Here is a 27,594-nt window from a genome sequence, read left to right as displayed (position 1 = left end):
TTTCCCCTCCCTCTAAAATCAATAAAAACATACCCTCAGATGGGGCGGGGGGCTGGATTAAAAAAATATGTTCATTTATGAAATATTTTAAGTGTCAAAAATACCTTCTAGTTATCCTTATCCAGATATAAAATTTTATAATATCAAACATTTGAGAAGAAACATATATATACCTCCAGGCACGCCCAAAGATTTGGTCCTCTGACTTTACAATCCTGACAAGTACTCTATGAAACAAAAATCACATGGACAACATTATCATTAACATAGACAAACACATACAATTCACTAATAATATCTTATGTAAAAAATCTGGACTCCTAAACACAAGAGTATTATAGTAATTTACAAAAAACACATTAAGGAGAAAGTGAATATGATTTTTTAAGGAAGGAAAAAAAATAATTTTCTTACATGAGATTTTTGTATTAACTCTTCTTTCGTTATTTCACCAACTGAGTCCAAATGTGAACAATGATTTCGAAAACCTGGCATTTTGTTATAAATTTTCTCCTGTTTCCCGGGGCTTTCCAAATGAGGTAATACCTATGGAAAAAATAACCAGAAGTTCATTTTAAAATGCGACGATATTAAAATAAAAGATAAAATAAGAAACACACAAGAGTATATTTTCAAATATACCTAGATTACTTTCATAAAGTTAATATAAACACTGAAAATGTCTCTACTAAATATTTTATTAAAATTGATATTCATGAATTCATGTTGTTTGTTTCTCCGTTACTTTTACAGCTTTTCCCCCTTTCTCCCTCTCATTTTACTTTTTACAAATAAATGAAAGGGAAATTTTCAAGTTATTCAATTTAATATTTTTATCCTTTAAAAAAAATGAACACTTATACTGAAATAGAAACTGAAAAGAAAGAAAATTCAAATAGATACCTTTATTTTCAAACTAGCAGTAGCCCCTTCTGAAAATATATTAGTAAATGAAATTGTCTGATATCCTAGCAATCTACGAAGATAGTCACTTTATATCAAAGTTTCTCAACCTTAGCACCATTGACACTTTGGGCCAAATAATTATTTGTTGTGGGTACTGTCCTGATGTTTCGCAAGATTTCTGTCAGAACACTCTCACCACCACTCTAAATTTTGATAACCAATATCACTACACAGTGTAAAATTATGTCCTGTAGGAGGCAAAATCGCCCCAAGTTGAGAACCACATTATAATATGACCCTTTCAACAACTGTGAGTGAGGTAGGTACCATTATCTTCATTTGCATCTAAGGCTACAGAGGCAAACCTGACTGAGTTCACCCTGTTAACACTTGGTGAAACTAGGACTTGAATTCACCTGTATATCTTATGGGTAAAAGCAAGGACTCTGAAGTCAAACCTGAGGATAACAGTAAGAGCAGAATGGCATACCTAACTTATGGGGTTACTATAAGGATTTAATGAGGTAGTATATGTCATGTGTGAGTGTATGTGGGCATGTGTGTGTACACAGTACTGCACATACATCTACACTAATAAAAGAGAAAAATGGTAATTGGCGTACGGCGCTACCCTTTTCATTGGCTAATCAGGGCTATATGCAAATTAACTGCCAACTAAGATGGCAGTTAACTGCCAACAAAGATGGCGGCTAATTTGCATATGTAGGCACAATGCAGGGAGGCGAAAGGGAAAGCAGGAAGAAGCCCCCTGCCACTGACAGTGATCTGAAACCCAGGGGGGAGCTAAGAGGTGGGGGGCAGGGCAAAGGTGGCCTGGGGCCGCCTTTGCCCTGCTCCCCAGCCATGATCGGAGAATCAGGCACCTTTGCCGCCTTGGCCAGTGACAGCAGGAAGTAGGAGTGGAGCCAGCGATGGGAGCTGGGCACGGTCGAAGCTGGCAGTCCCGGGAGCTAGGGGTCCCTTGCCTGGGCCTAAAGCGGAGCCCACGATCGCGGGGCCGCTGCAGCTGCGGGTCCCCGCTGCCCGGGCCGGACGCCTAGGCCAGAGGCGTTAGGCCTGGGCAGGGGCGGAGCCTGCAACTGCGGGGAGCTGGGGGTCCCCTGCCCAGGCCTAACGCCTCGGCAGGGGCAGAGCGGGAGATCGCGGGGAGCTGGGAGTCCCCTGCCCAGGCCTAACGCCTTGGCCAGAGGCGTTAGGCCTGGGCAGGGGCAGAGCGGGAGATCGCGGGGAGCTGGGAGTCCCCTGCCCAGGCCTAACGCCTTGGCCAGAGGCGTTAGGCCTGGGCAGGGACAGAGCCTGCAACCGTGGGGAGCTGGGGACCCCCTGCCCAGGCCTGACACCTCTGCCGGAGGCCTCAGGCCTGGGCAAGGGGCCGATCAGGCAATCGGAGGGTGATGCGGGTCTACGCCTCTAGCCAAGGCATCAGGCCTGGGCAAGGGGCAGAGCCAGCAATCGGAGGGGTCTGGGGGTCCCCTGCCCAGGCCTGACGCCTGGGCCAGAGGCATCAGGCCTGGGCTGGGGGCAGAACCAGTGATGGGGGGAAATGAGGGTCCCCTGCCCAGGCCTGACGCCTCTGGCCCAGGCGTCAGGCCTGGGCAAGGGGCTGATCCTGCAATTGGAGGGTGATGGGGGTCAACGCCTGAGGGCTCCCAGTATGTGAGAGGGGGTAGGCTGGGCTGAGGGACACTCCCCCCAACACACACACACACACCCAGTGCACGAATTTCGTGCAACTGGCCCCTAGTCCTAAATAATAAAAGGCAAGTGACCGTAACGGCATAATGACCGGAATGACAGATCGACCAGTTGCTAAAAGGTGCATTGACCACCTCTTGGTCCCTCCCTCCAGCCCACAGGCTCTGATCACTGGATGGCCAATGGGGAACTACAGGGAACTGGGGTGGGTGGTGGTGGGGCGGGACTGGGGACTGGTGAACTGGCGGAACGCTGACCTCCTGGTCCCTCCCCAGCCTGCAGGCCCAGATTGATCGCCCGGCCAACGGAGAACCAGGGTGGGTGGTGGCGGCAGGGCGGGACTAGGGACAGGCAAGCGGGTAGAAGATGGCCCTGATCTCACGCTAGGCCTAGGGACCCTAGCCAGGCACGATTTCGTGCGCTGGGCCTCTAGTATATTCATAAAATTTTATTGGGCTCTCTGCATCACCTCTTTATACAATGCTTCTTTAATATGACCAATAAGGTCTGATACTTCTCTCTTCATGAGACCACCAGTTTAAGACTGAGGTAGTTTCCCCAAATAATTATAATTTTCCCAATATTTTTCAAAAGTTTCCTCAATTTCATTAAAATAAACAGAAGGCAAAGTGTTCTGCAATACCAATCCACTTAATTTCTCCAAGACATCATAATAACTTATGAGAAAAGAATGATCAGAATACTGGAAGGTCACTGAATCTTATCTATCTCCACTACAAATTTTATAAATTATAGAGTTAAGTGGATATACAGAGTGATTTCCAAATAAGTCTCAAATCTAACTCAGTATTTCTCCATCTTCTTTGGGCTATAAATTCTTAATAAGAGGGCTTTTCAGGTCATTAGTTCATCTTTGGGGTTTGAGGATACCAGGGGAAAATTAACTTACCAGGAAAGAATAAAGGTTATAAATATTAATACATTAGTAAAAACATTAAACAAAAAGGTTTGATGAAATCAAATCAAATAATGATTCCAATATTATACTGTTACCTACAAAATACAATAGAAATCATCACTCTGGGGTTAATAGAAAATAAATAATTATTTCTAAACATTACACACACACACACACACACACACACACACACACATATGGCTAAATGATCGACCGACCGTCTGTCCAACCATCTGACCCAGTGGTTCTCAACCTTCTGGCCCTTTAAATACAGTTCCTCATGTTGTGACCCAACCATAAAATTATTTTCATTGCTACTTCATAACTGTAATGTTGCTACTGTTATGAATCATAATATAAATATCTGATATGCACGATGGTCTTAGGTGACCCCTGTCAAAGGGTCGTTCGACCACCAGAGGGGTCGCGACCTACAGGTTGAGAACTGCTGATCTGACCAATTGGTAAAATGATGCGCACTGGCAATTTAAAAATAAATGTTGATTTGCGCTTGTGCGATTCATGTAAAGCTCTTGCTGCTGCCAATCGCATGTGTGCTTCGATCTGTCATTGTTGATCCTGAATTTAGTTGTTTTTGTTGACATTCAACATGAACCACATCGTGATTTATTCGACTGTCTGACTTACCGATCAGCAAGTACATATGATGTGCACTGGCAATTTGAAAATAAACATTGACTCGTGCGTGCGCGATACATATAAAGCTCTTGCTCGTGCCAATCGCACTGTGTTTTAATTTTATAATACTACTAGTAGCCCATCGCGTGATATCGCACGCAGTAGGTCGCTCGCCGCTTCCGCGAGAGCCGTCAGGAACCGCAGTGCACCACTGGGAGCCACACTGCTTCCACAGGAGCCACGCGGCTTCCGCGGGAGGCAGAAGCAAGTGACAGCACCCACGGGAGCCGGGAGGGCGCCGTGTGCTGATTCCGTGAGAGGTGGGCCCACCGTCTCCTCTCCGGGCCTGAGCTTGGACGCAGAGACTGCGGGCCAGCCCCCGTGTCCTTGTCCATGTTCGCTCCGGCTCTGGGGGACCGGCCCAAGCCAGAGCACGGCGGCTCACTGGCCCGTCTCTGTCTCCACTCCAGGCCTCACCTGCATGTGCAACTTCCCACTGTCCAGTTGTGACCCATTATGGCATCCCGGCCTAATTTGCATACTTCCTCTGTATATATATATACACACTAGAGGCCCGGTGCATGGATTCGTGCACTGGTGAGGGGCATGGCCTGCGGGAATTAGTCCGTTGTGGGAGTGCACTGACCACCAGGGGGCAGCTCCTACATTGAGCATCTGCCCCCTGGTGGTCAGTGTGTGTCATAGCGACTGGTCGACCGGTAGTTCTGGCCATATTGCCGTTTGGTTGCTGGGCTTTTATATATATAGGCTAGAGGCCTGGTGCACAGATTCGTGCACTGGTGAGGGGGCATGGCCTGCAGGAATCAGCCCGTTGTGGTAGTGCACTGACCACCAGGGGGCAGCTCCTGCATTGAGCATCTGCCCCCTGGTGGTCAGTGTGTGTCATAGCGACTGGTCAACCGGTAGTTCTGGTCATATTGCCGTTTGGTCTCTGGGCTTTTATATATATAGATACTAGAGGCCTGGTGCACAAAAATTTGTGCACTCGGGGGGAGGGGGGTCCCTCAGCCCGGCCAGTGCCCTCTTGCAGTCTGGGACCCCTTGGGGGATGACCACCTGCTGGCTTAGGCATGCTCCCCAGGGGATTGGGCCTAAGATGGCAATCAGACATCCCTCTGGCAGCCCGGCACCCCTTGGGGGATGTCCATTTGCCAGCGGGCAGCAGACCTAAGCTGCAGTCAGACATCCTTAGTGCTGCTGAGGAGGCAGGAGAGGCTCCCACCACCACCACTGTACTGGCAGCCATCAGCCTGGCTTGTGGCTGAGCAGAGCTCCCCCATGTGGGAGCTAACTGACCACCAGAGGGCAGCTCCTGCATTAAGCATCTGCCCTCTGGTGGTCAGTGTGTGTCATAGTGACCAGTCATTCCCAGTCTTTCTGCTGTTAGGGTCAGTTTACATATTACCCTTTTACTATACAGGATAGAGGCCTGGTACACGGGTGGGGGCCGGCTGGTTTGCCCTGAAGGGTGTCCCGGATCAGAGTGGGGGTCCCGCTTGGGTGCCTGGTCAGCTTGGGTGAAGGGCTGATAGCTGTTTGTAGCTGGTCACACCCCCTTCACGGTGGGGTCCCCACTGGGGTGCCTGGTCAGCCTGGATGAGGGGCTGATGGCTGTTTTCAGACTGCCCGCCCCCCCTTTAGGGTGGGGGTCCCCACTGGATTGCCTGGCCAGTCTGGATGAGGGGCTGAGGGCTGTTTTCAGGCTGGCCAAGCCGGCGACTGAAGCTCCCAGCCTCTCCCTTTATTCTTTTTTTTTTATTCTGGGATTTATTTACCTTCTATAATTGAATCTTTGTTGCCACTCCAGCTCCCAGGCCATGGCCTGCTGAAAGCAGGCATCTGGGGTTTGTTTAGCTTCTATAATTGCAACTTTGTTGCTTAGAGTGGAGCTCAGAGCCGGGCAGCAGCAGGGAGGAAGCTTGGCTTCCTCCATCACTGGAGCAAGCAAGCCTCCTGCTCGCTTCAGCTGCGTGGCTGCCAGCCGCCATCTTGGTTGGGTTAATTTGCATATCCTACTGATTAGCCAATGGGAAGGGTAGCGGAGGTATGGTCAATTACCATGTTTATCTATTATTAGATTAGATAGATATATAGATATTATATATACTATTTTGACATGTAATTTTTTGCAGTAATGTAAATACCGCAAGAGTCTTTCTTCTAATTAATTTCCGTCCAATGTGCACAAATCTGTGCACCAGGCCACTAATTATCATATAATCTACACTAATAAAAGACAAAGATGCTAATTGACCATACCATCACTACGCCCATCAGCCAATCAGAAGAGTACGCAAATTAAGCCAACAAAGATGGCCATTAATTTGCATACTGCAAGCAGGGTGGGACAGCGCCATCCGCCGCCTGCCCCACCACCATCCGTGCCTCCCATGTGCAACCCGGGGCGGCTGGGCGGGACAGCAGCTATCTGCCGCTGGACAGGCCGCCATCCCGGTCTCCTATGTGCAACCCGGGGCGGCCTCCCGTGTGCGACCGGGGGTGGCCGAGTGGGACAGCAGCGATCCGCCACCTGTCCGGCTACCATCCCGGCCTCCCATGTGTGACCTGGGACAGCCGGGCGGGACAGCAGTGATCCACCCTCACCCAGCCGACATCTGGCCCTCCCATGTGCGACCCAGGGCAGCCGGGTGGGACAGCAGCAGAAATGGGAGGAAGCCAGGCGGCGGAGATGGGAGGGAGCAAGGCGTTGGAGAAGGGAGCGAAGCCCGGGCCTCAGGAAGCCCTATTCTTGCAGGAATAGGCCTGAGGAAGTCCTATTCTTACAGGAATAGGCCTGAGGAAGCCCTATTCTTGCAGGAATCTTCCTGCAACGGGCCTCTAGTATTAAATCAGCCATGACCCAAACATTTAGAGCATGAAGTTAAATTTAAAATAACTGCTAATATTTTTCATTTCTTAATGTTTGGGGGGAGGGTTTGGCAACCTTTCCCACCCACCTCTCACTTCCTTTTGTGGTTAGGTAGCTCTTACCTCTTAGATAATTAACTCCACTGTCAGCCATGATGGAGTAACAAGGAGCAGATTTACTTTCTCACATTAAATAACTAAAAAGCCAGACAAGATACATAAAACAATGGTTTTCAGGTATTGCACTATAATAGGCAGTGTAGGACACTGATCTCTTAGATGATAAAAACAAGGTGACTGTCCCAGCTTACTGGTTGGAGAAAATTTCTAGGCCACAGTACAGGTAGAGAAGTTGAAAATTCAGTGAGGCCAAGGTTGCTAAAAATCACAGCCAAATAACAGAGAGGAAAGAACTAAACAGAGAGTGAAGAAACTCACAAGATTTATAAAGAGATACCATTGTCTTCATCTGAGTACTGATGAGCATGTGCATGTGATTAAACTACTCTAAGCAGGAGAAAGAACTACTGGAAAGGAATAGGTAGAACAATTCTCAAAGCCAACACAAGTTTTTGTTCCCATTAGCCAGAGTTGAAAGACTTCATAACATACAGTAAATAAAACAGAGCACTTAGAAAGCTCTGCCTTAAAAAGGCTCAAAGCAAGTATTATAGTATCAAACTGTTTCCAAGAAACATAACTGTTTCCAAAACAATGCTGAAAGATATTCAAGGGAATGAAAAAACCTAGCACCTGAATAGGTAAAAATGACAATGTCTGACATCCAATCAAACATTGTAAGACATACAAAGAAGGAAAAACTGACCCACAGTGAGGAGTGGAAAAAGAAACCCAGAAATAACAGATGAGAGAATAAAGGAAGCACATGCTAAGGAAAGACATGGAAGACTTTTTTTAAAAAGCCCAAATCAAGTTTCTAGATGTTTAAAAAGAAACAGTGTCTGAGGTGAAAATCATGTGGATGAGATTAACAGCAGATTAGACAATGCAAAGAATAATGAATTTGACACAGCAAAAGAAACTATTCAAATTGAAACAGAAAGACTGAGAGAATAAGATCATTAGCTGGATGGAAAAGTCCAAATTTGATGAAAACTAAAAATGTACAGATTGATGCAACACAACAAACTTGAAGCATAAAACATGAATATATTGTACCATGGCACATCAAAAACAAGTTGCTTAAAACCAGTTATAAAAACTACATCTTCAAAGCAGCCAAGACAGACCCATAATGTATATTAGAAACAATGCAAACCAGAAGACAATGGAGCAACAGAACTGAAAATACACTGTCAACTTATTTTATTTCCATATCTAGGAAACATCTTTCAAAAACAAAGACAAAATAAAGACTTCTTTAGACATATAAAACCGACAATTTAATACCAACATATCTGCACTATAAAATCTGTATGTTGCTTCAATATTTTTCCATTCTTGTAAAATCATATACAAATAAATGTACAGAGACATATATGGCCTTTTGGTCAATACTACTTTGACATCCATCTATGTCAACTTTTTCACAATGAACCTTCATTTTGTTTCCATATCTTGCATTAAAAACATTCCTGTAGTCCTGGATGGTTTGTCTCAGTGGTTGGAGCATTAGCCCGCGAATGGTAATTTCATTTTTTTTAAAATATATTTTTATTGATTTCAGAGAGGTAAGGAGAGGGAGAGATAAAAACATCAATGATGAGAGAGAATCAACTGGTTGCCTCCTGCATGCCCACCACTGGGGATTGAGCCCACAACCCGGGCATGTGACCTAATGGAGAATTGAACCATGACCTCCTGGTTCATAGGTCGACACAGCCACACCAGTAGGGCAGTAATTCCATTTTTAATTTTTTGAGGAATCGCCATACTATACATGTACATACATACTGCCAGCCATACAGCTGCACCATTTCACATTCCCACTTCAGTATACAAGGGTTCCAATTACTTAGCATCTTCACCAACACTTATTTTTGTGTTATTTTTTTCATTTCATGATAAGAGTCATCCTAATGGGTATAAGGTGGTATCACTGTGGTTTCAATTTTCTTTTTCCTAATGATCAATAATACTGAACATCTTTTCATGTGTTTTTGTTAGCCATTTATTTAAATACCTTCTTTTAAGAAATGAATATCCAAGTCCTTGCTGTCTTTTAATGGGACTGTTTGCATTTTTATTGTTGAGTTGTAGAAGTCCTTCATATATTCTGTATATTTAATTCCTTATCGTACATGATTTGCAAATATTTTCTCCCATTCCATAGGTTGCTTTTCATTCCATTGATTGTGTTCTTTCATAAAGAATTGTTTTTAATTTGATATAGTCCAATTTATTTAGTTTTCTGTGCTTTTGGTGTTATATCCAAGAAATCACTATCAAATATTAATGTCACAAACTTTTCACCATATATTTTCTTCTAAGAGTTTTAGTTCTTACAGTTAGGCCTTTGACTCACTGAGTCAATTTTTTTATTTGGTGTAAGGTAAGGGTCCAACTTTATATTTTTTCATGTGGCTATACAGTTTGCCGAATACCCTTTGTTGAAAAGACTGCCCCTTCCCTTTAAATGGTCTTGGCACTCCTATCAAAAAACATTTGACGCCGAAACCGGTTTGGCTCAGTGGATAGAGCGTCGGCCTGCGGACTGAAAGGTCCCAGGTTCGATTCCGGTCAAGGGCATGTACCTGGGTTGCGGGCACATCCCCAGTAGGAGATGTGCAGGAGGTAGCTGATCGATGTTTCTCTCTCATCGATGTTTCTAACTCTCTATCTCTCTCCCTTCTTCTCTGTAAAAAATCAATAAAATATATTTAAAAAAAAAACATTTGACTATATACAGGGTGGGGCAAAAGTAGATTTATAGTTCTTTGTATGGAAAATAATATAATAATTAATAAATAATAATACAAAAATAAACTCTGCTTCATGTACTCAACAACTGTAAACCTACTTTAGCCCCACCTTACGCAGGCGTTATTTCTGGGCTGTCTATGCTATTCCATTAGTCTATGTATCTGTTTTAGTGCCAATACTGCTATTAACTTTCTTACAGTGTCCTTTATCATTAAACGTTTCATTTTTATAAAATCAAACACATCTCTTATTTTATAAAGGCTCTGAATTTCTAATCTTTTATCTAGCTGAAGCTGTAGAATAAACTTAAATACTTTTTTATAGGGCTTTAATCCATCTGGAGTTTGTCTTACGACAGAAACCCAATTTTCTTCCAGATGGGCCGACAATTGTATCAGCACCACTTATTACATAATCTACTCATTTCCCACTGAACGGTAATACTATCTTTACCCTTTATTAAATTTGAACATAATATATTTCTGTATGCTCCATTTTGCTCTACTAATCTATGACAATACCATATTGATCTGATTATAAAGTTTATATAGAATATTTTTATAACCATAAAATCTTCACTATTCATTTTCACAGTTCCCTTGGCTATTCTCTGAATATATGAAAAACATGATCATTTTACCTCCTATTCTCTAATATTAGTAACAATAATCATACTGTTTTAATGCATTTACCAGAACTTCTAAAGTTATTTTCAACATAAAAGTGGCCAAAAGCATCCATGTTTGGGTCTTTGTTTTAGTAGTTTTGCCATTAAGGACATCTACTATAATTTTCTTCTATTCCATATATAGGTATATGGAATATATCTATTTGTATTGATTTCAGAAAGGAAGGGAGAAAGATCAATGATGAGAAAGAATCACTGATCACCTACTGGGGGTTGAGCCCACAACCTGGGCATGTGCCCTTACTGGGAATCAAACTGTGACCTCCAGTTTCATAGATAGATGCTCAACCACTGAGCCATGCCAGCTGAGCATTTCCTTCTATTCTTAATTTACCTAGTTTTTTAAATTAGAAATTATCTTAACAAACTTTACCAAATGTCTACTCAGCAGCTACTAATGGCTTACTATTATTCCTTGCTTCATTTGTTGATATAATCTATTATATTAACAGATTTTATACTAATGATCCTTGCATTGGTATAATATTGGGTCAAATGTACTATTAGTCTAATGCTTCATATCTAGATTCTATTGCCTAATACTATATTTAGAAATTTTGTATTTCTATACATAAGTGGGGTTAACCTTTTTGAAAAACCCTTTTATCAGGAATAAAAATATGTATGCTTGACAAAATGTACTGAGTAGCTCTGCATATTCTATACCACAGAATAGGGTTTTTTTCTACATTACATTATCCTATATAATAAAAGCCTAATATGCTAAGTGTTCGACCGTTTGACCAATCGCTATGACGCACACTGACCACCAAGGGGCAGATGCTCCGACCAGTAGGTTAGCTTGCTGGTGGGGTCTGGCCAATCGGGACTAGACGAGGCAGGCCGGATGCGTCCTGCAGCCCTCCTGTGGTCCCTCCCCTGCCCCAATCGCGCACCGATGGGGTCCCTCAGCCTGGCCTGTGCCCTCTCGCAATCCAGGACCCCTCGGGAGATGTTGGAGAGCCAGTTTTGGCCCAATCCCAGCAGGCCAGGCTGAGGGACCTCACTGGTGCACGAATCCGTGTACCAGGCCTTTACTGTTCTTTATAAATTAAATGAAACAGCTGTGAAACCATCTGCTCTGCTGCCTCTTTCAAGAACAGATCAGCATGGATGGGCCTGTAAAGCATTATGCTAAGCAAAATAAGTCAGTTGGAGAAAGATAAATATCAAATGATTTCACTCATTTGTGGAATATAATGAACAACAGAAACTGATGAACAAAAACAGATCCAGAGATAGAGAAGCATTGATCAGACCGTCAAACCTCAGAGGAAAGGCAGGAGAGAGTGGGGGTAGAAATAAGAGATCAACCAAAGGACTCGTATGCATGCACATAAACATAACCAATATACACAGACACCAGCAGGGTGAGGACATGAGGGGGGAGGAGGTGGATTATGGGGGGTTAAGGGCACATATGTAATACCATAATCAATAAAGAAAAAAAAAAGAACAGATCTTCAATCATCTCTTTGATCCTTTAGTAGGAATAAGTTGGTTCAAGTTTTTCACTTATTGGGTCAATTCCACTAATTTATATTTTGCTATAAAATCATATTTCCTCTTGATTTTCAATTTTGGCATCATAGCATTGCATGTAATATTCTCAACAAGATTTGCATAAAAATCCTATTAATCACTCATATCTAGGTGTTTACTTTCTCATTCCTAAACTTGTATATTTTTACTCCAATTTTTTTACTCTTCTCTTAGAGGTTTATCTAATTTATTGTTCTTTGCCAAGAACCAGCTTTGGGATTTATCCTTTCCACTATTTTTGTTTTGTTTCCAATTTCATTAATTATAGTTTTATCTTTAATCTACATGTCCTACTTGGTTTTGATTTTATTTTCTTAATTCCTAAACATGAGTTCTGAATTTTCTTATTTTTTATTTGCTTAAAATAAAAGTATTTAAACTATACATTTTCCTTTAAATACTGTTAGCCAATGAATGGAAATATTCTCCTCTTTGCTTTCTATATACACTGACAACAGTATATAAATAAAATACTTAGTATAAAAAAAGAGGTTCAAGCAATTGTGAGAAAAAAATTGTCAGGAGAAATGGTAGCTAATTTAATAGTTACACATAGAAGATTGGTATGAATTAAGAATGATGTCTGTACTTACAAGTGGCAAAAATGTTCAATATTTTTTAAATATATTTTTGGTGATTTCAGAGGGAAGAGAGAAACATCAATGATGAGAGAGAGTCATTGATTGGCTGCCTCTTACACACCCCCTACTGGGGATTGAGCCACAAACGAGGCATGTGCCTTGACTGGAATCAAACCGTGACCTCCTGGTTCATGGGTCAATGCTCAACACTGAGCCACATCAGCCAAACCTGTTCAAGATTTTTAACAAAAATCTAGATAAAGAAACAGAATGCAGGCTAGTGAATTCTAATCATAAAATTATTTAAAAAATACGTCTTTAAAAAATAAACTAGTAAACTGAGCTAAAATTAACAAGGATGAATGTAATATGTTATATTGGGGTTCAAAGCATCTAGTCTGAAGGTGAGGCCAAAAATAAGGGTTTCAGGTAGACTCCAGATCAGCCGTGGGCAAACTACGGCCCGCAGGCTGGATCCGGCCCGTTTGAAATGAATAAAACTATTGAAAAAAAAGACCGTACCCTTTTATGTACTGATGTTTACTTTGAATTTATATTATATTATAAACACTTTATATTATATTATATTAGTTCACACAAACACTCCATCCACTCCGGGCTTTTGTTCCGGCCCTCCGGTCCAGTTTAAGAACCCATTGTGGCCCTCAAGTCAAAAAGTTTGCCCACCCCTGCTCTAGATAGACACTAGAAAACTCTAACAGTGCAACTCCTAGTCAATTTTTCAAGAGAACAGTATGTTACAGAATTTAAAAGTAGCCAGTCTTATTGTACTCATAAACTAAGTAGATTATTATCTGAAATGTTTTACTTATGAAGAATACTAAAATAAGAATGCCTTCCACATAAAGTCTTAAAATAAATTAATTTGAAAGCTACATAAAACAACACTGTGGCTAAGGGTAAAGTTTCTAAAGCAAGGATACTGGCATTCAAAGCCAAGCTTCACTATAACAGGTTTGTGACAAGGTTTAAGTTACTTCTCAGAGTCTCAATTTCCTCGTCTATAAAACTGAAAAAATTACAAACATCTATCTCATGGAGTTTTTTTGGAGGGTGGGAGGAATCTATCTATCTCTATCTGTATCTATATATACATAGATATAAAAAGCCAGCAACCGAAATGCCATAACGACTGGTCGCTATGTCGCCCACTGTAGCCAGCGAACCAGCCAATCAGGGGATGGGGCCAGCAGGCCACCCTCACAACCCCTCCCCCTGCTGGCCCCACCCCTTATCACACCCTCCACCCAATAGGGGGTGGGGCCAGCCAACCATCCATGGCCCCTCCCCAGACCGTTGGCCCCCAACCGGGGGTGGGGCCCACCAGCCAACTGCCCATGGTCCCTCCCCCAGCCGGCCCAAACCTGATTGGGCCCTGATCAGGGCAGGCTGGCCAGCCAACCTCCTGCCACCTCCTCCTCCTGACAGGCCCAGTCCTGATCTGCCCCAATTGGGGCTGGGCTGACCAGACCCCACCCATGCACTGGGCCTCTAGTATGTGTATGTTTGTATGTGTGTGTATATATATATATATATATATATATATAGAGAGAGAGAGAGAGAGAGAGAGAGAGAGAGGGAAATTAAAAGTATGGATGCTTAGACAGCAAAAGGCAATTAATTGGGAGAATTTGATGCCAATTATTTGGACATAATGACCAAAGTAAGAGGAATCCCTTCTTTTTTACTTAACTTAAAAAAGTTAGAAATAACAAGTCCAATCAATGATGAAGATTTTCAATAATTAAGAGCTATACAAAAATGAAAGGTTAAGCCTTGGGAAGTGGGATGTTCCCCATCACTTTAACACACAGAGATTAGATAACCAACTGTCAGGGGCAGTATTTCAAAGGACAGCCTTTTGGACTAAAAAGTCAATTCTAAGATTCTGATTACTATAGAAAAACTAATTTGTCTATCGTAGTTTCAACCACTTCTGTTCCATCACTATAACTAATGTGGCTCATTAAAGAGTACTGTTTTAAATATTAGACTGTAGAATTATTTTAATTGCAAAAAGTCAATACTATTAGTATAAAAAGCTTATGGCTAATTTTTTTCTTTTATCATAGAAGAATTTGCTACCCAAAATAGCAAGCCCAAAAGAATGACCAAAATCAGTAAAAAGAGCACAATAACAAGCAGAAAAGTTTATTTCATTTTATATTTTTAAATATATTTTTATTGATTTCAGAGAGGAAGGGAGAGGGAAATAGAAACATCAATGATGAGAGAAAATCATTGATCAGCTGCCCCTGCACAGCCCTAGTAGGCCTGGGCATGTCAATGCTTAATTACTGAGCACTGCAAAGTTTATTTCATTCTAAATCAAACCATAGTACTGTTCATGAAGACTTTTAATCAACAAAATCTACTGATGATCCCTTAAAAAACTGTTTCTTGTTGGTTTTTTTAAAAATATATTTTATTGATTTTTTTACAGAGAGGAAGGGAGAAGGATAGAGAGTTAGAAACATCAATGAGAGAGAAACATCAATCAGCTGCCTCCTGCACACTCCCTACTGGGGATGTGTCCGCAACCAAGGTACATGCCCTTGACCGGAATCGAACCTGGGAACCTTCAGTCCGCAGGCTGACACTCTATCCACTGAGCCAAACCAGTTAGGGCTGTTTCTTGTTTTTTATTTGTTAATCCACACCTGAGGATATTTTTTTCCCATGGATTTTTTTAGAAAAAGTGGATAGAGGGGAAGGAGAAGGGGGATGAAGGAAGGGGGAAGAAGGAAGAAGGATGAGGAAGGGGGAGGAGAAATATTGATGTGAGAGATATATATCAATTGATTGCCTCCTGTACAGGCCCAACCAGGACTGGGGATCAAACCTGCCACCCAGGTACATGCCCTTGATCAGACATCAATACCAAGACCCTTCTGTGGGCCCTATGCTCTATCCACTGACCCATACTGGCCAGAGTTGTTTCTTGCTCATTAAACAAATATTCTGGCAAACAAACTGCTTCAAATCTCCACACAGAATTCAGAGTTCTATAAATCTTCCCCAAATCATTCTTAATTTTCATTCAAACCATAACACAGAAATAGAAATTTAGTACTAATCTTCTTCTTCTTAGAAACATCTCTCTTTAAAAAAATATTTTTAAATTTATCTTTATTGACTTGAGGGGGGGGATAGAAACATAAATGAGAATCATTGATCACTTGCCTCCTGCATGCCCCCTACTGGGGATGAAGCCTGCAACCCAAGAAGGGAGCATATGCCCAGATAGGGAATCAAACTGTGACCTCCTGGTTCACAGGTTGACACTCAACCCTGAACCACACCAGGTGGGTGGAACATGTCTCTTTGACCCTTAACAGTCTAATTAATGAGAGAGCCTTAGTAAATCTATTAAGAGAACAATATAATCTCCTGATTTTTCTACTGGCAATCTATGGTTAACACTGCCACACAACTCATCCAAAATAATAACTCTAATCTGGCAACCCTCTAAGTACAATCCTTTGAGATCTGTGAACATTAATTAGCATATACAATAAAGAACAAAAAAAGTCCAATAATGGCAAAGTAGTCAACTGTAACCTTATGCAGTTGAAGTAATTGCGACAAATACTAGGTAGGGAAAGAAAAGGAGAAAGATGAGAGGGTAAGAAAGGAATAAAAAGGAAAAACAGGAATATATGAAAGTAATGGAGTTCTAAATGAGGCTCAAACCAGTTGATGGTAATTCTAAGTCACTTTTGAGAAAGATGAAGGGGTGATTAAATAACAGTACACTAGCATTTATGAGACAATCATTATAATACTTATGGAGGGGAGATTAAAAATGGCGGCAGAGTAGGAGGATGCTGCATGGTCATGCTCCCAGGAACAAGCTGGAATTACAACTGAAATATGAGAAGGCTTCCTGAATAATCAACGGAAAACTCACAGGAGAGAACCCTGAAACCCAAGGACCGAAGGTGGAGCCGGCATAGAGACTGGTAGGAGGGGCAGAGACGTGACCCACAGAGGGGAACTGAAGTCCCAGAGAGATATCCCAGCCGGTGGTGGAGGGGGGAAAGGTGCCACTGAGAATTCTGGCATCTAATCCCGGAGCTGGGCTTCCCAGCAGAGAGCACCAAACTGAGGAACGTATCCACATAACATCCAGCTGTGAAAAGCAGTGGGGTGCTGTCTGCCACAGAGTGGCAGCTGAAAGTTCAGGCACCCTCTTAAGGGCCAAGGCACAAACATTCCCTGTGGAGCCACCCACCTTGTGCTCTGGCAGAAGGAGGGTGAAGTGGACTGGAGTTGTGAGAGCAGAAGCCAGCACTGGGGACTCAGGGGACAGAGCTCAGAAGGCAGACACCCCAAGTCTCCTCGGCTCAGTCATTCCCTCACACAGCCACATAGACATCTGCCTTGCCTGGGAGGGATAGACACCCGCCTTGCCTGGGGGGAAGACAGTTGACACACCCTACTGGAAGACACCTTGCCCTGAGGCCGCTTAAGAAATTAAGAGTAACAATTCGAAGGAGTAGCAGCTGCTTGTGTAGCCTGACCCCATCCAAGGAACAGCAGCCTCCTGGTCACCACACCCTCTGTCTGAGGAACAGTAGCTGTGTGTGAAGCCTCCCCCCACCAGCCAGAGGAGCCACCACAACTGTGAACAGCACCCACCAGGAGAGCTGCTACCAACTGAGGAGCAGCTGCTACCACAACTGCCCGAGGAGCAACCGCAGTCTGAGGAGCCACTGCCACCCAAGGAGCAGTCAATGAACAACTCAACATCTAGATATAGCGGTACGATCAAACATGGGTAGACAAAGAAACCCCCAAAGGAAAGAAAGGAGGACTCACCAGAAAAGCAGCTAAGTGATACAGAGGCATGCAACATGACAGAAAAAGAATTCAAATTAAGGGTCCTAGAGTGCATAAAACAGATGGAGAAAAAAATCAACAACTTATGCAAGAAGCAAGAAGAAACAGATGAAACAATCAATAAATTATGTAGGAACCAAGAAGAAATGAAGAGTGATGTAGCTGCAATAAAAAACACCATTGAAAGTTTCAACAGTAGACTAGGAGAAGCGGAGGACCGAATTAGCGAATAATAAGACAGGGAAAGAAAACACATCCAAACTGAACAGCAATTGGAGAAAAAATTAAAAGACAGGAGGAGAGCCTAAGGGAGCTATGGGACAACATGAAACGAAACAACATACGAATAATAGGGGTGCCAGAACAACAGAAAGAGGAACAAGGGTTAGAAAACCTATTTGAAGAAATAATATCAGAAAACTTCCCAGAGGTGGGGAAGAAAAAAATCACACAAGCACAGAGAGTCCCAAACAAGGTGAACCCAAAAAGACCCACACCAAGACACATCATAATTACTATGGCAAATGTTCAGGACAAAGAGAGAATCTTAAAGGCTGCAAGAGAGAGATTAAAAGTTACATTCAAGGGATCTCCCATTAGATTATCAAATGATTTCTCAACAGAAACACATCAGGCCAGAAAAGAATGGACAGAAATTTACAAAGTGATGCAAAGCAAAGGACTGAATCCAAGAATACTCTATCCAGCAAGGCTATCATTCAAAATTGAAGGGGAAATAAGAAGCTTCATAGACAAAAAAAGCCAGCAATGCGAGAAATGCTAAAGGAACTGGTGTAAAAAGAAGAAATAAAAAGCTCAGAAAGAAAACAGCCACACAAAAAAAGAAATGGCTACAAACAAGTACTTTTGAATAATAACTTTAAACATAAACGGATTAAATGCTCCAAACAAAAGAAATCAAGTGGCTGAATGGATAAAAAAACATGACCCATACATTTGCTGTCTACAAGAGACCCACCTCAGAAGAAGGGACTCACACAGACTGAAAGTGAAGGGATGGAAAATTATCTTTCAGGCAAATGGAAATGAAAAAAAAAGCTGGGGTAGCAATACTTATATCGGACAAAACAGACCTCAAAGTGAAGGCCATAACAAGATATAAGGAAGGCCACTTCATAATACTAAAGGGATCAATACAACAAGAAGATATAACCCTGATAAACATACATGAACCCAATGCAGGAGTACCCAAATACATAAAAAAACTCCTGGAAGATATCAAAGGAGAGATCAACAACAATTCAATCATAGTAGGGGACTTTAATACACCACTGACATCACTGGATAAAGCCTCTGGACAAACAATCGGCAAAGAAACAGCAATCCTAAATGACTCACTAGATCAGATGGACTTAATTGACATCTTCAGAACACTTCACCCCAAAGCCACGGAATATACATTCTTCTCAAGGGCTCATGGACATCTTCAAAAATAGACCACATAATGCCGAAACCGGTTTGGCTCAGTGGACAGAGCTTCGGCCTGCAGACTGAAAGGTCCCAGGTTCGATTCCGGTCAAGGGCATGTACCTGGGTTGCGGGCACATCCCCAGTAGGAGATGTGCAGGAGGCAGCTGATCGATGTTTCTCTCTCATTGATGTTTCTAACTCTTTATCTCTCTCCCTTCCTCTCTGTAAAAACTCAATAAAATATATATTTAAAAAAATTAAAAAAAAATAGACCACATATTGGGTCACAAACAAAGTCTCCCCAAATTCAAGAAGACTGAAATCATACCAAGCATCTTCTCAGATCACAAGGGCATAATATTAGAAATAAACTACAATAAAAACAACCCTAAATACTCAAACACCTGGAAGCTGAACAGCATGTTATTAAATATTGATTGGGTTACCAATGAGATCAAAGAAGAAATTAAAAACATCCTGGAAACTAATGACAATGAAAACACAACAATCCAAAACCTATGGGACACAATGAAAGCAATCCTGAGAGGGAAGTTTATACCTCTACAGGCCTATCTCAAAAAACAAGAAAAACTGATAGTAAATCATCTAACTCTACAACTCAAAGAATTAGATAGAGAGCAACAAGAAAAGCCCAGAGTGAGCAGAAGGAAGGAGATAATAAAGATTAGAGCAGAAATAAATGACATAGAGACCAAAAAAAAATACAGAAAATCAATGAAACCAAGAGCTGATTCTTTGAAAGGATAAACAAGATTGATGAACCTCTAGCCAGGCTCACCAAGAAGCAAGAGAGAGGACCCAAATAAACAAAATCAGAAATGATAGAGGCAAAATAACAACAGACCCCACAGAAATATAATGATTGTTAAACAATACTATGGACAACTCTACTCCAACAAACTAGATAACTTGGAGGAAATGGACATATTCCTAGAAAAATACAACATTCCAAAACTCAATCAGGAAGAATCTAAGAGTCTCAACAAGCCAATAACCATGGAAGAAATTGAAGCAGTCATCAAAAAGCTTCCAGCAAACAAAAGCCCAGGACCAGACGGCTTCACAGGGAAGTTTTACCAAACATTCAAGGAAGAACTAAAACCTATCCTCCTCAGACTACTACAAAAAATCCAAGAGGAAGGAACACTTCCAAGCTCATTCTATGAAGCCAGCATCACCCTAATACCAAAACCAGGTAAAGACAACACAATGAAAGAGAATTACAGGCCAATATCCTTCATGAACATAGATGCCAAAATCCTCAACAAAATCTTAGCAAATCGGATCCAGCAGTACATCAGAAAGATCATACACCATGACCAAGTAGGATTTATCCCAGGGATGCAAGGATGGTACAATACCCGAAAATAAATAAACGTGATATATCACATAAACAAATTGAAAGAAAAAATACCACATAGGCATATCAATTGATGCAGAAAAAGCATTTGACAAAATCCAACACCCATTTTTGATAAAAACTCTCAGCAAGGTGGGACTAGAAGGACCATACCTCAACATAATAAAAGCCATATATGACAAACCCACAGCCAACATCATACTCAATGGACAAAAACTAACACCATTTCCCCTAAGAACAGGAACAAGACAGGGATGCCCACTCTCACCACTCCTATTCGATATAGTACTGGAAATATTAGCCATTGCAATTAGACAAGAAGAAATAAAAGGCATCCAAATTGAAAAAGAAGTAAAACTGTCCTTATTTGCAGATGACATGATATACATAAAAAACCCTAAAGACTCCATCAAAAAACTATTAGACTTAATAAATGAATTTGGCAATGTAGCAGGATACAAAATTAACGCCAAGAAATCTAAGGCATTTCTATACACCAATAGTGAACTTACAGAAAGAGAGACTAAAAAAAAATCCCATTTACCATCGCACCAAAAAAAATAAGATACCTAGGAATAAACTTAACTAAGGAGGTAAAAGACCTCTCCTCAGAAAACTACAGGACGTTGAAAAAAGAGATAGAGGAAGACATAAACAGATGGAAGAACATACCATGTTCTTGGATTGGTAGAATCAACATCATTAAAATGTCCAAACTGCCCAAAGCAATCTATAAATTCAACACACTTCCCTTTAAAATACCAATGGCATATTTCACAGGCCTAGAACGAACTCTCCAAAAATTCATCTGGAATAAAAAAAGACCCCTGAGAAAGAACAAAGTAGGTGGGATCTCAATACCAGATATCAAGCTGTATTACAAAGCCACTGTTCTCAAAACTCCCTGGTACTGGCACAAGAACAGACATATAGATCAATGGAATAGAATAGAGAGCCCAGAAATTGGCCCAAACCAATATGCTCAATTAATATTTGACAAAGGAGGCAAGAACATACAATGGAGTCAAGATAGTCTCTTCAATAAATGGTGTTGGGAAAATTGGACGGATACGTACAAGAAAATGAAATTAGATCACCAACTTACACCATACACAAAAATAAACTCAAAATGGATAAAGGACTTAAATGTAGGACGGGAAATCATAAAAATAGTAGAAGAATCCAAAGGCAACAAAATCTCAGACATATGCCAAAGCAATTTCTTCACCGATACAGCTCCTAGGGCATTGGAAACTAAAGAGAAAATAAACAAATGGACTACATCAAAATAAAAAGCTTCTGCACAGCAAAAGAAACCATCAACAAAACAACGAGAAAACCCACTGTGTGGGAAAATATATTTGCCAATGTCATATCTGATAAGGGCCTAATCTCCAAAATTTATAGGGAACTCATACAACTTAACAAAAGGAAGATAAACAATCCAATCAAAAAATGGGCAAAGGACCTAAATAGACACCTTTCAAAAGAGGACTTTCAGAAAGCCAAGAGACATATGAAAACATGCTCAAAGTCACTAATCATCCGAGAGATGCAAATCAAAACAACAATGAGGTACCATCTCACACCTGTCAGACTGGCTATCATCAACAAATCAACAAACGACAAGTGCTGGAAAGGATGTGGAGAAAAAGAAACACTTGTGCACTGCTGGTGGGAATGCAGACTGGTGCAGCCACTATGGAAGACAGTATGGAGTCGCCTCAAAAAACTAAAAATGGAACTCCCACTTGACCCTGTGATCTCACTTCTAGGCATATATCCCAAGAAACCAGAAACACCAATCAGAAAGGATATATGCACCCCTATGTTCATAGCAGCACAATTCACCATAGCTAAGATCTGGAAACAGCCTAAGTGCCCATCTGTAGATGAATGGATTAGAAAACTGTGGTACATCTACACAATGGAATACTATGCTCCTGTAAAAAAGAAGGAACTCTTACATTTGCAACAGCATGGATGGAACTGGAGAGCATTATGCTAAGTGAAATAAGCCAGTCAATGAAGGAAAAACACCACATGATCTCACTCACTCATGGATAATAAAGACCATTATAAACTTATGAACAAAAATAGATACAGAGGCAGAGCTACCTCGAACAGACTCAAACTACAGCGGGAAAGCCGGGGAGGGTTGAGGGGCGGGAGGGGCGGGGGGGGGGGGTAAGAGATCAACCAAAGGACTTGTATGCATGCATATATATAAGCATAACCAATGGACATAAGACACTGGGGGGTAGGGGAGGCCGGGGGATTGTTAAGGGTGGGAAAAAAGGAGACATATGTAATACTCTTTGTAATACTTTAAGCAATAAAACAATTAAAAAATGAAATAAAATAAAGGCAAAAAATAATAAAATACTTATGCAGATCATGTAGAAACATGAAAAAACACATGCAATCAGCATATTCAAATGAGAGCCACTCTAAGAATTTTTATCAATTTTTTATCAGACTATTGGTGAGTAATTTCTAAAAAAGAAGAAGAAAAATGTATTCATTTAAATAATGCTTTTATTAAAAATATTAGAAATTCCTACTTTGGAATTTTATAAATCATTAAAAACTATTTTAAAATGGTCTTATTTTATGACACATTTAGTCCCATATTTTCATCATATTACCATATTTCAAGTGCTAGACCCTGGAAATACAGAGACTAATTTAACAAAACAAAGGCTTACAATAAAGGATGGGCCAGACTTCATATATTTAGTGGGGGTGGCAGCACTGTGCAAATCTCCACTTTACTTTTCCCTTTTAAATGACTGGTGATCTACACTCTATCAACATTCAACACTCTGCAGCTCATTTTGCATTCATGTGGATGGATCATATACCTTTTCTGATCAAACACCTATAATGAAGTCTTTCATAATTTGTTTTTTTCATCTTCTATTACTAACTTACACAAACCATACCATTATTAGTCAAAATGTTCTACTGAGCCCTTGCCAGTTTGGCTCAGTGGATAGAGAGCCAGCCTGCAGACTGAAGGGTCCCGGGTTTGATTCCAATCAAGGGCACATGCCCGGGTTGCAGGCTTGATTCCCAGCAGGGTCGTGCAGGAGGCAGCTCATCAATGATTCTCTCATCATTGATATTTCAATCTCTCCCTCTCACCTCCTCTCTCTGAAATCAATAAAAAAACATTTTTTTAAAATGTTCTGATACTTTTCAGATGTAACTTATAATTTTTCAGGAACCCAATAATCTATTCATTTTAGAAATGTCCTACAATATTCGCCTGTGGAACCTTTCAAAGCTCACTAATCTCAAATAGTATCTCTACCAAGGCCCAATCACAAGTAATGTCTCCCTCACCTAAATTCCTGATTGTAATCAAGACACTTACCATAGTTGTGTTAAAACAAACAAAATAATCTACTGGACTGTGAGATCTTTGAGGCTAGAAACCAGGTTTCATTCTTTTTATTTTCCAGAGGGAGAGAAAGAGAGAAAGAGAGAGACATCGAATCGGTTGCCTCCTATACACACCCAACCAGGATCAAACCCACAATTTGGTGTATGTGCCCTGACCAGAAATCTGATACCTTTTGGTGTATAGGACAACATTAACCAACTGAGCCACACCAGCCAGGGCTATATATGCATTGATTCTTAAATATTGGTTATCTTAATATATATGCTATTATGTTCAAAATTCATGCTCATTTCTTAAAAATATATTTTTATTGATGTCAGAGAGGGAGAGAGATAGAAACATCGATGAGAGAAAATCATTGATTGGCTGCCTCCTGCACACCCCCTACTGGGGATCGAGCCCGCAACACGGGCATATGCACTTGATCAGAATCGAACCCGGGACCCTATAGTCAGGGCGCAGGGCGATGTTCTACCCACTGAGCCAAACCAGCTAGGGCTCATGCTCCTTTTAATAGACAAACCATTGCACTCATCTTGGACTCTTTGGAAGTATCCTATTTATCAAAATGCTCCTGCAATAACATGTAGACTTTTTTTTTAAGTTTAAAAACTACACTAGCCCTAGCCAGTTTGGCTCATGGATAGAGCATTGGCCTGTGGACTGAAGGGTCCCAGGTTAGATTCCAGCCAAGGACACATGCCCAGGTTGTGGGCTCAATCCCCAGTCAATCCCCAATCGGAGGGCGTGGAGGAGGCCGATCAATGATTCTCTCTCATCACTGATGTTTCTATCTCTCTCTCCCTCTCCCTTCCTCTCTGAAATCAATAAAAATATATTTTAAAAAATAAATAAAAATAAAAACTACACTAAAAAAGGCTTAGTCCTTTTTCAGAAATGACTGTATTTCAAATTTCTCACCAAAAATCTTTCACCAATTTTGTACTTCATTATCTTGCAAAAAGTCCACTGTCTGTCATCTGCTAGAATTCCCAGTGCTCTGATATATGTCTGAATTCCAATTTATGTCAAATGTTAATTCAGCAAGATTATTTCAGGTTTTAAAGAAATTCTGATCCTTACACAACCTCAAAATGCTTTTGTCATGGGAAAAGACTACATCTTGGCAGTCCTAACTCAGAGGATTGTCATAAGGATCAAATACGATTGTGTACTTGAAAAATCAATAAAAAGTCTACAGCAAAACAAGAATTATCTCAACTCAGAATTTCAAATATTTTTTAAAAAAATATTTATTACAATATAATGCCATTAAACTGAACTATTATGTTATTTAGTTACTGTAGTTTATAAAGAGCTCAAAAGGACAAAAAAAAAGTGGAAACTGGCAATAAACCAGATCAAAACTAAAAAGCAATCCTAAGTAGACTATTCCTCTTGCAGAAAATCAAATATTTTATTCCTGGAATATTCTTTGTACTGTCCTTTTTTTTCCCCCCCAACCCTGCCAAAGTAAATGAAAGAATATAAAGCTCCTGGCATGGTTACTACAACTTTTTCTTAAAATTGCCACTGGCTTTCAGTAAGAGTCCTACTTTCCCCCCTTATTTATATTACTATTAATAGTATGAATTCACTAACAAAATTTGTTTGTATAGGTTCAAAGCCAAAAGCCTATTATCTGATTTGGTCAGACCTTTCCAGATGATATAATTGTCTCCATCAGAAATGAAAGTAGGGCCCTAACTGATTTGACTCCGTGGATAGAGCTTCAGCCCGCAGGCCCATGGGTCCCAGGTTCAATTCCGGTCAAGGGCACATGCCCAGGTTGCAGGCTGGATCCCTAGTGGGGGGCAAGCAGGAGGCAGCCGATCAGTGATTCTCTCTCATCATTATTTCCATCTCCTTCTCCGTCTTCATCTCTGAAATCAATAAAGATATTTTTAAAAAAATGAAAGTAGAGAACTCAGTATTTCTTGAAGAAAAATGATCAAACTAAAAAATTCTATACATCTATTAAGCAAGTTTAGAGATCCTTGTGGTAAAATTCATCCTCGGTTTAGACGCAGTGGTTCTCAACCTTCCTAATGCCGCGACCCTTTAATACAGTTCCTCAAGTTGCGGTGACCCCCAATTTCATTGTTACAAATTGAACATAATTAAAGCATAGTGATTAATCACAAAAACAACACGTAATTATATATGTGTTTTCTGATGGTCTTAGGCGACCCACAAAGGGGTCGCGACCCACAGGTTGAGAACCGCTGGTTTAGCGCCTATGCTCCTGCCTGGATGTTCACTGCAGGCCCAATTTTCCAGCCTAATACCGATTCTATGAAAATGTAAACCTAAACATAGTTAAGCTGAATGTAAAACACCGAGAAGAATCTCATCCAACAGCTCAACTTGCACCCTTTAAATAGCCAAAGAGCGTTTTGTAGCTGGTAATAAGAGTCAAGGACTGGGAAACAACACTGAACCTTTAACCCAAACAAAATCTGCAGCTGGACAGGCCGTAAGGAATAAACTCTGAAACAGTATGGCTCAAATACCAGTGGAAGAAACATTCCAGGGACAATGACACCTAGATTTTCCGATTCACGACAATGAATAACGGGGGGCCTTGGGGCTGCACGAATGGGCCCCAGCACCCCAAGTGCGCCGCAAAGATGAAGCCGGCACCAGGAGCCAGCGCGCCGCCGGCTCTCAGCTGCCTGCGCCCACAGCGAGGGCTGCACGCACGAATGGGGAGACCTCGACGATAGGAGATGAGCCCCCTCTTAGGGACTCGCCTCACTCCTCCCTCCTCCCGCTTCCCAGGGGGGCGCCCCCTGGGGACCCTTCCTCAAATGCACGACTGACTCCCGTCCTCCGCTGACCCCTCACTGGAGCGGCCCCCCACCGGGGCGGTCCCCAGATCACCCCTGCAACGCACCAAGCTCTGAGAACCGCCGAGGCCTCTGCGCGCCCGCGCGCCCTCCACCCTCCCGCACCGAAACAGGCCGCTGCAGCGGCCCAGCCGCGGGCGCCCAGCAGCCAGCGCTGAGACCAGGCGCCCGAAGGCCCCGCGCCCCTCCCGGCAGCGACGCCCTCACCTCCAAGGCCTTCACTACGGGCCCCGCCAGCGCGGCCATCGGTCGCCTGCGGCCGCCCCGCCACAGCCCCTTCCTAAGTCCCCTGGCCTCGGAGAGGGGCGGTGTCGGGTCGACCAGGCCGGAAAACCGCTCAGCACCGCAATCCTCGGGATCCCCGCCTCCTGTACTGGCCACTTCCCGCAGCCGCCCGGGCTCCTTCCGGTGGCTCCGCGGCCACCGCAGGCGTCTCGGGCGTCGCGGGAGGGCGTGGGGGCGGGGCTTCGAGGAATGCCCGCCCCGCCCCGGGGCGTGGCCACGGCGCCTCGGGCCCAGGTGAGGAGACTCAGGCCCGCTCTCACCTCCACCTTTGGTAGCGGTTCAGGGACAGTGAACCTGCAGAGCACTACGACCATTAGCGGGTCTTGCTTGGTGCATCACAGAGTCTGCGTTAAGGCTAGCCCCTGAAGAGCCCTCAGGTTTCTGACCTTGTGCAAAGAAATCTTAGACCACTCAACTCAACACTGTTTTCCCTCTTCTCCCAACTTCTCAGGACCTCGATTATCTGAAAGTAATTGTATTTCCTTTTCCACATCTGCATAGTAGAACTTCATCTCTCCCATTTTCCCTTAGGCCAAAATCAAGATAACCAAATAAAATATTTATTGAAACCTTAGTATCTGCTTAGTGCCCTAGAGCATTGGAAGAGACCTGC

The 27,594-nt window shown here is 42.1% G+C and overlaps 1 protein-coding gene across 1 annotated transcript in view; it reads right to left on the bottom strand.

Annotated features, from left to right (window-relative positions):
- Positions 1-27,140, bottom strand: part of USP33 (ubiquitin specific peptidase 33) — a 75,759-nt gene extending 48,619 nt beyond the window's left edge. The window contains exons 1-3 of the mRNA XM_081088442.1: positions 26,904-27,140; positions 415-546; positions 174-227 (exon numbers count right to left, since the gene is read on the bottom strand). Of these exons, the coding sequence (XP_080944568.1) occupies positions 174-227; positions 415-546; positions 26,904-26,942 (225 nt within the window). The 5' untranslated portion in view covers positions 26,943-27,140. The remainder of the gene's footprint in view (positions 1-173; positions 228-414; positions 547-26,903) is intronic.
- Positions 27,141-27,594: the final 454 nt, after the last annotated feature.

The sequence above is a fragment of the Myotis nattereri genome, assembly GCF_964212035.1.
Source record: "Myotis nattereri genome assembly, chromosome: 3".
NCBI classification, from domain to species: Eukaryota; Metazoa; Chordata; class Mammalia; order Chiroptera; family Vespertilionidae; genus Myotis; species Myotis nattereri.
This window is presented reverse-complemented; position numbering and strand designations above follow the sequence as displayed.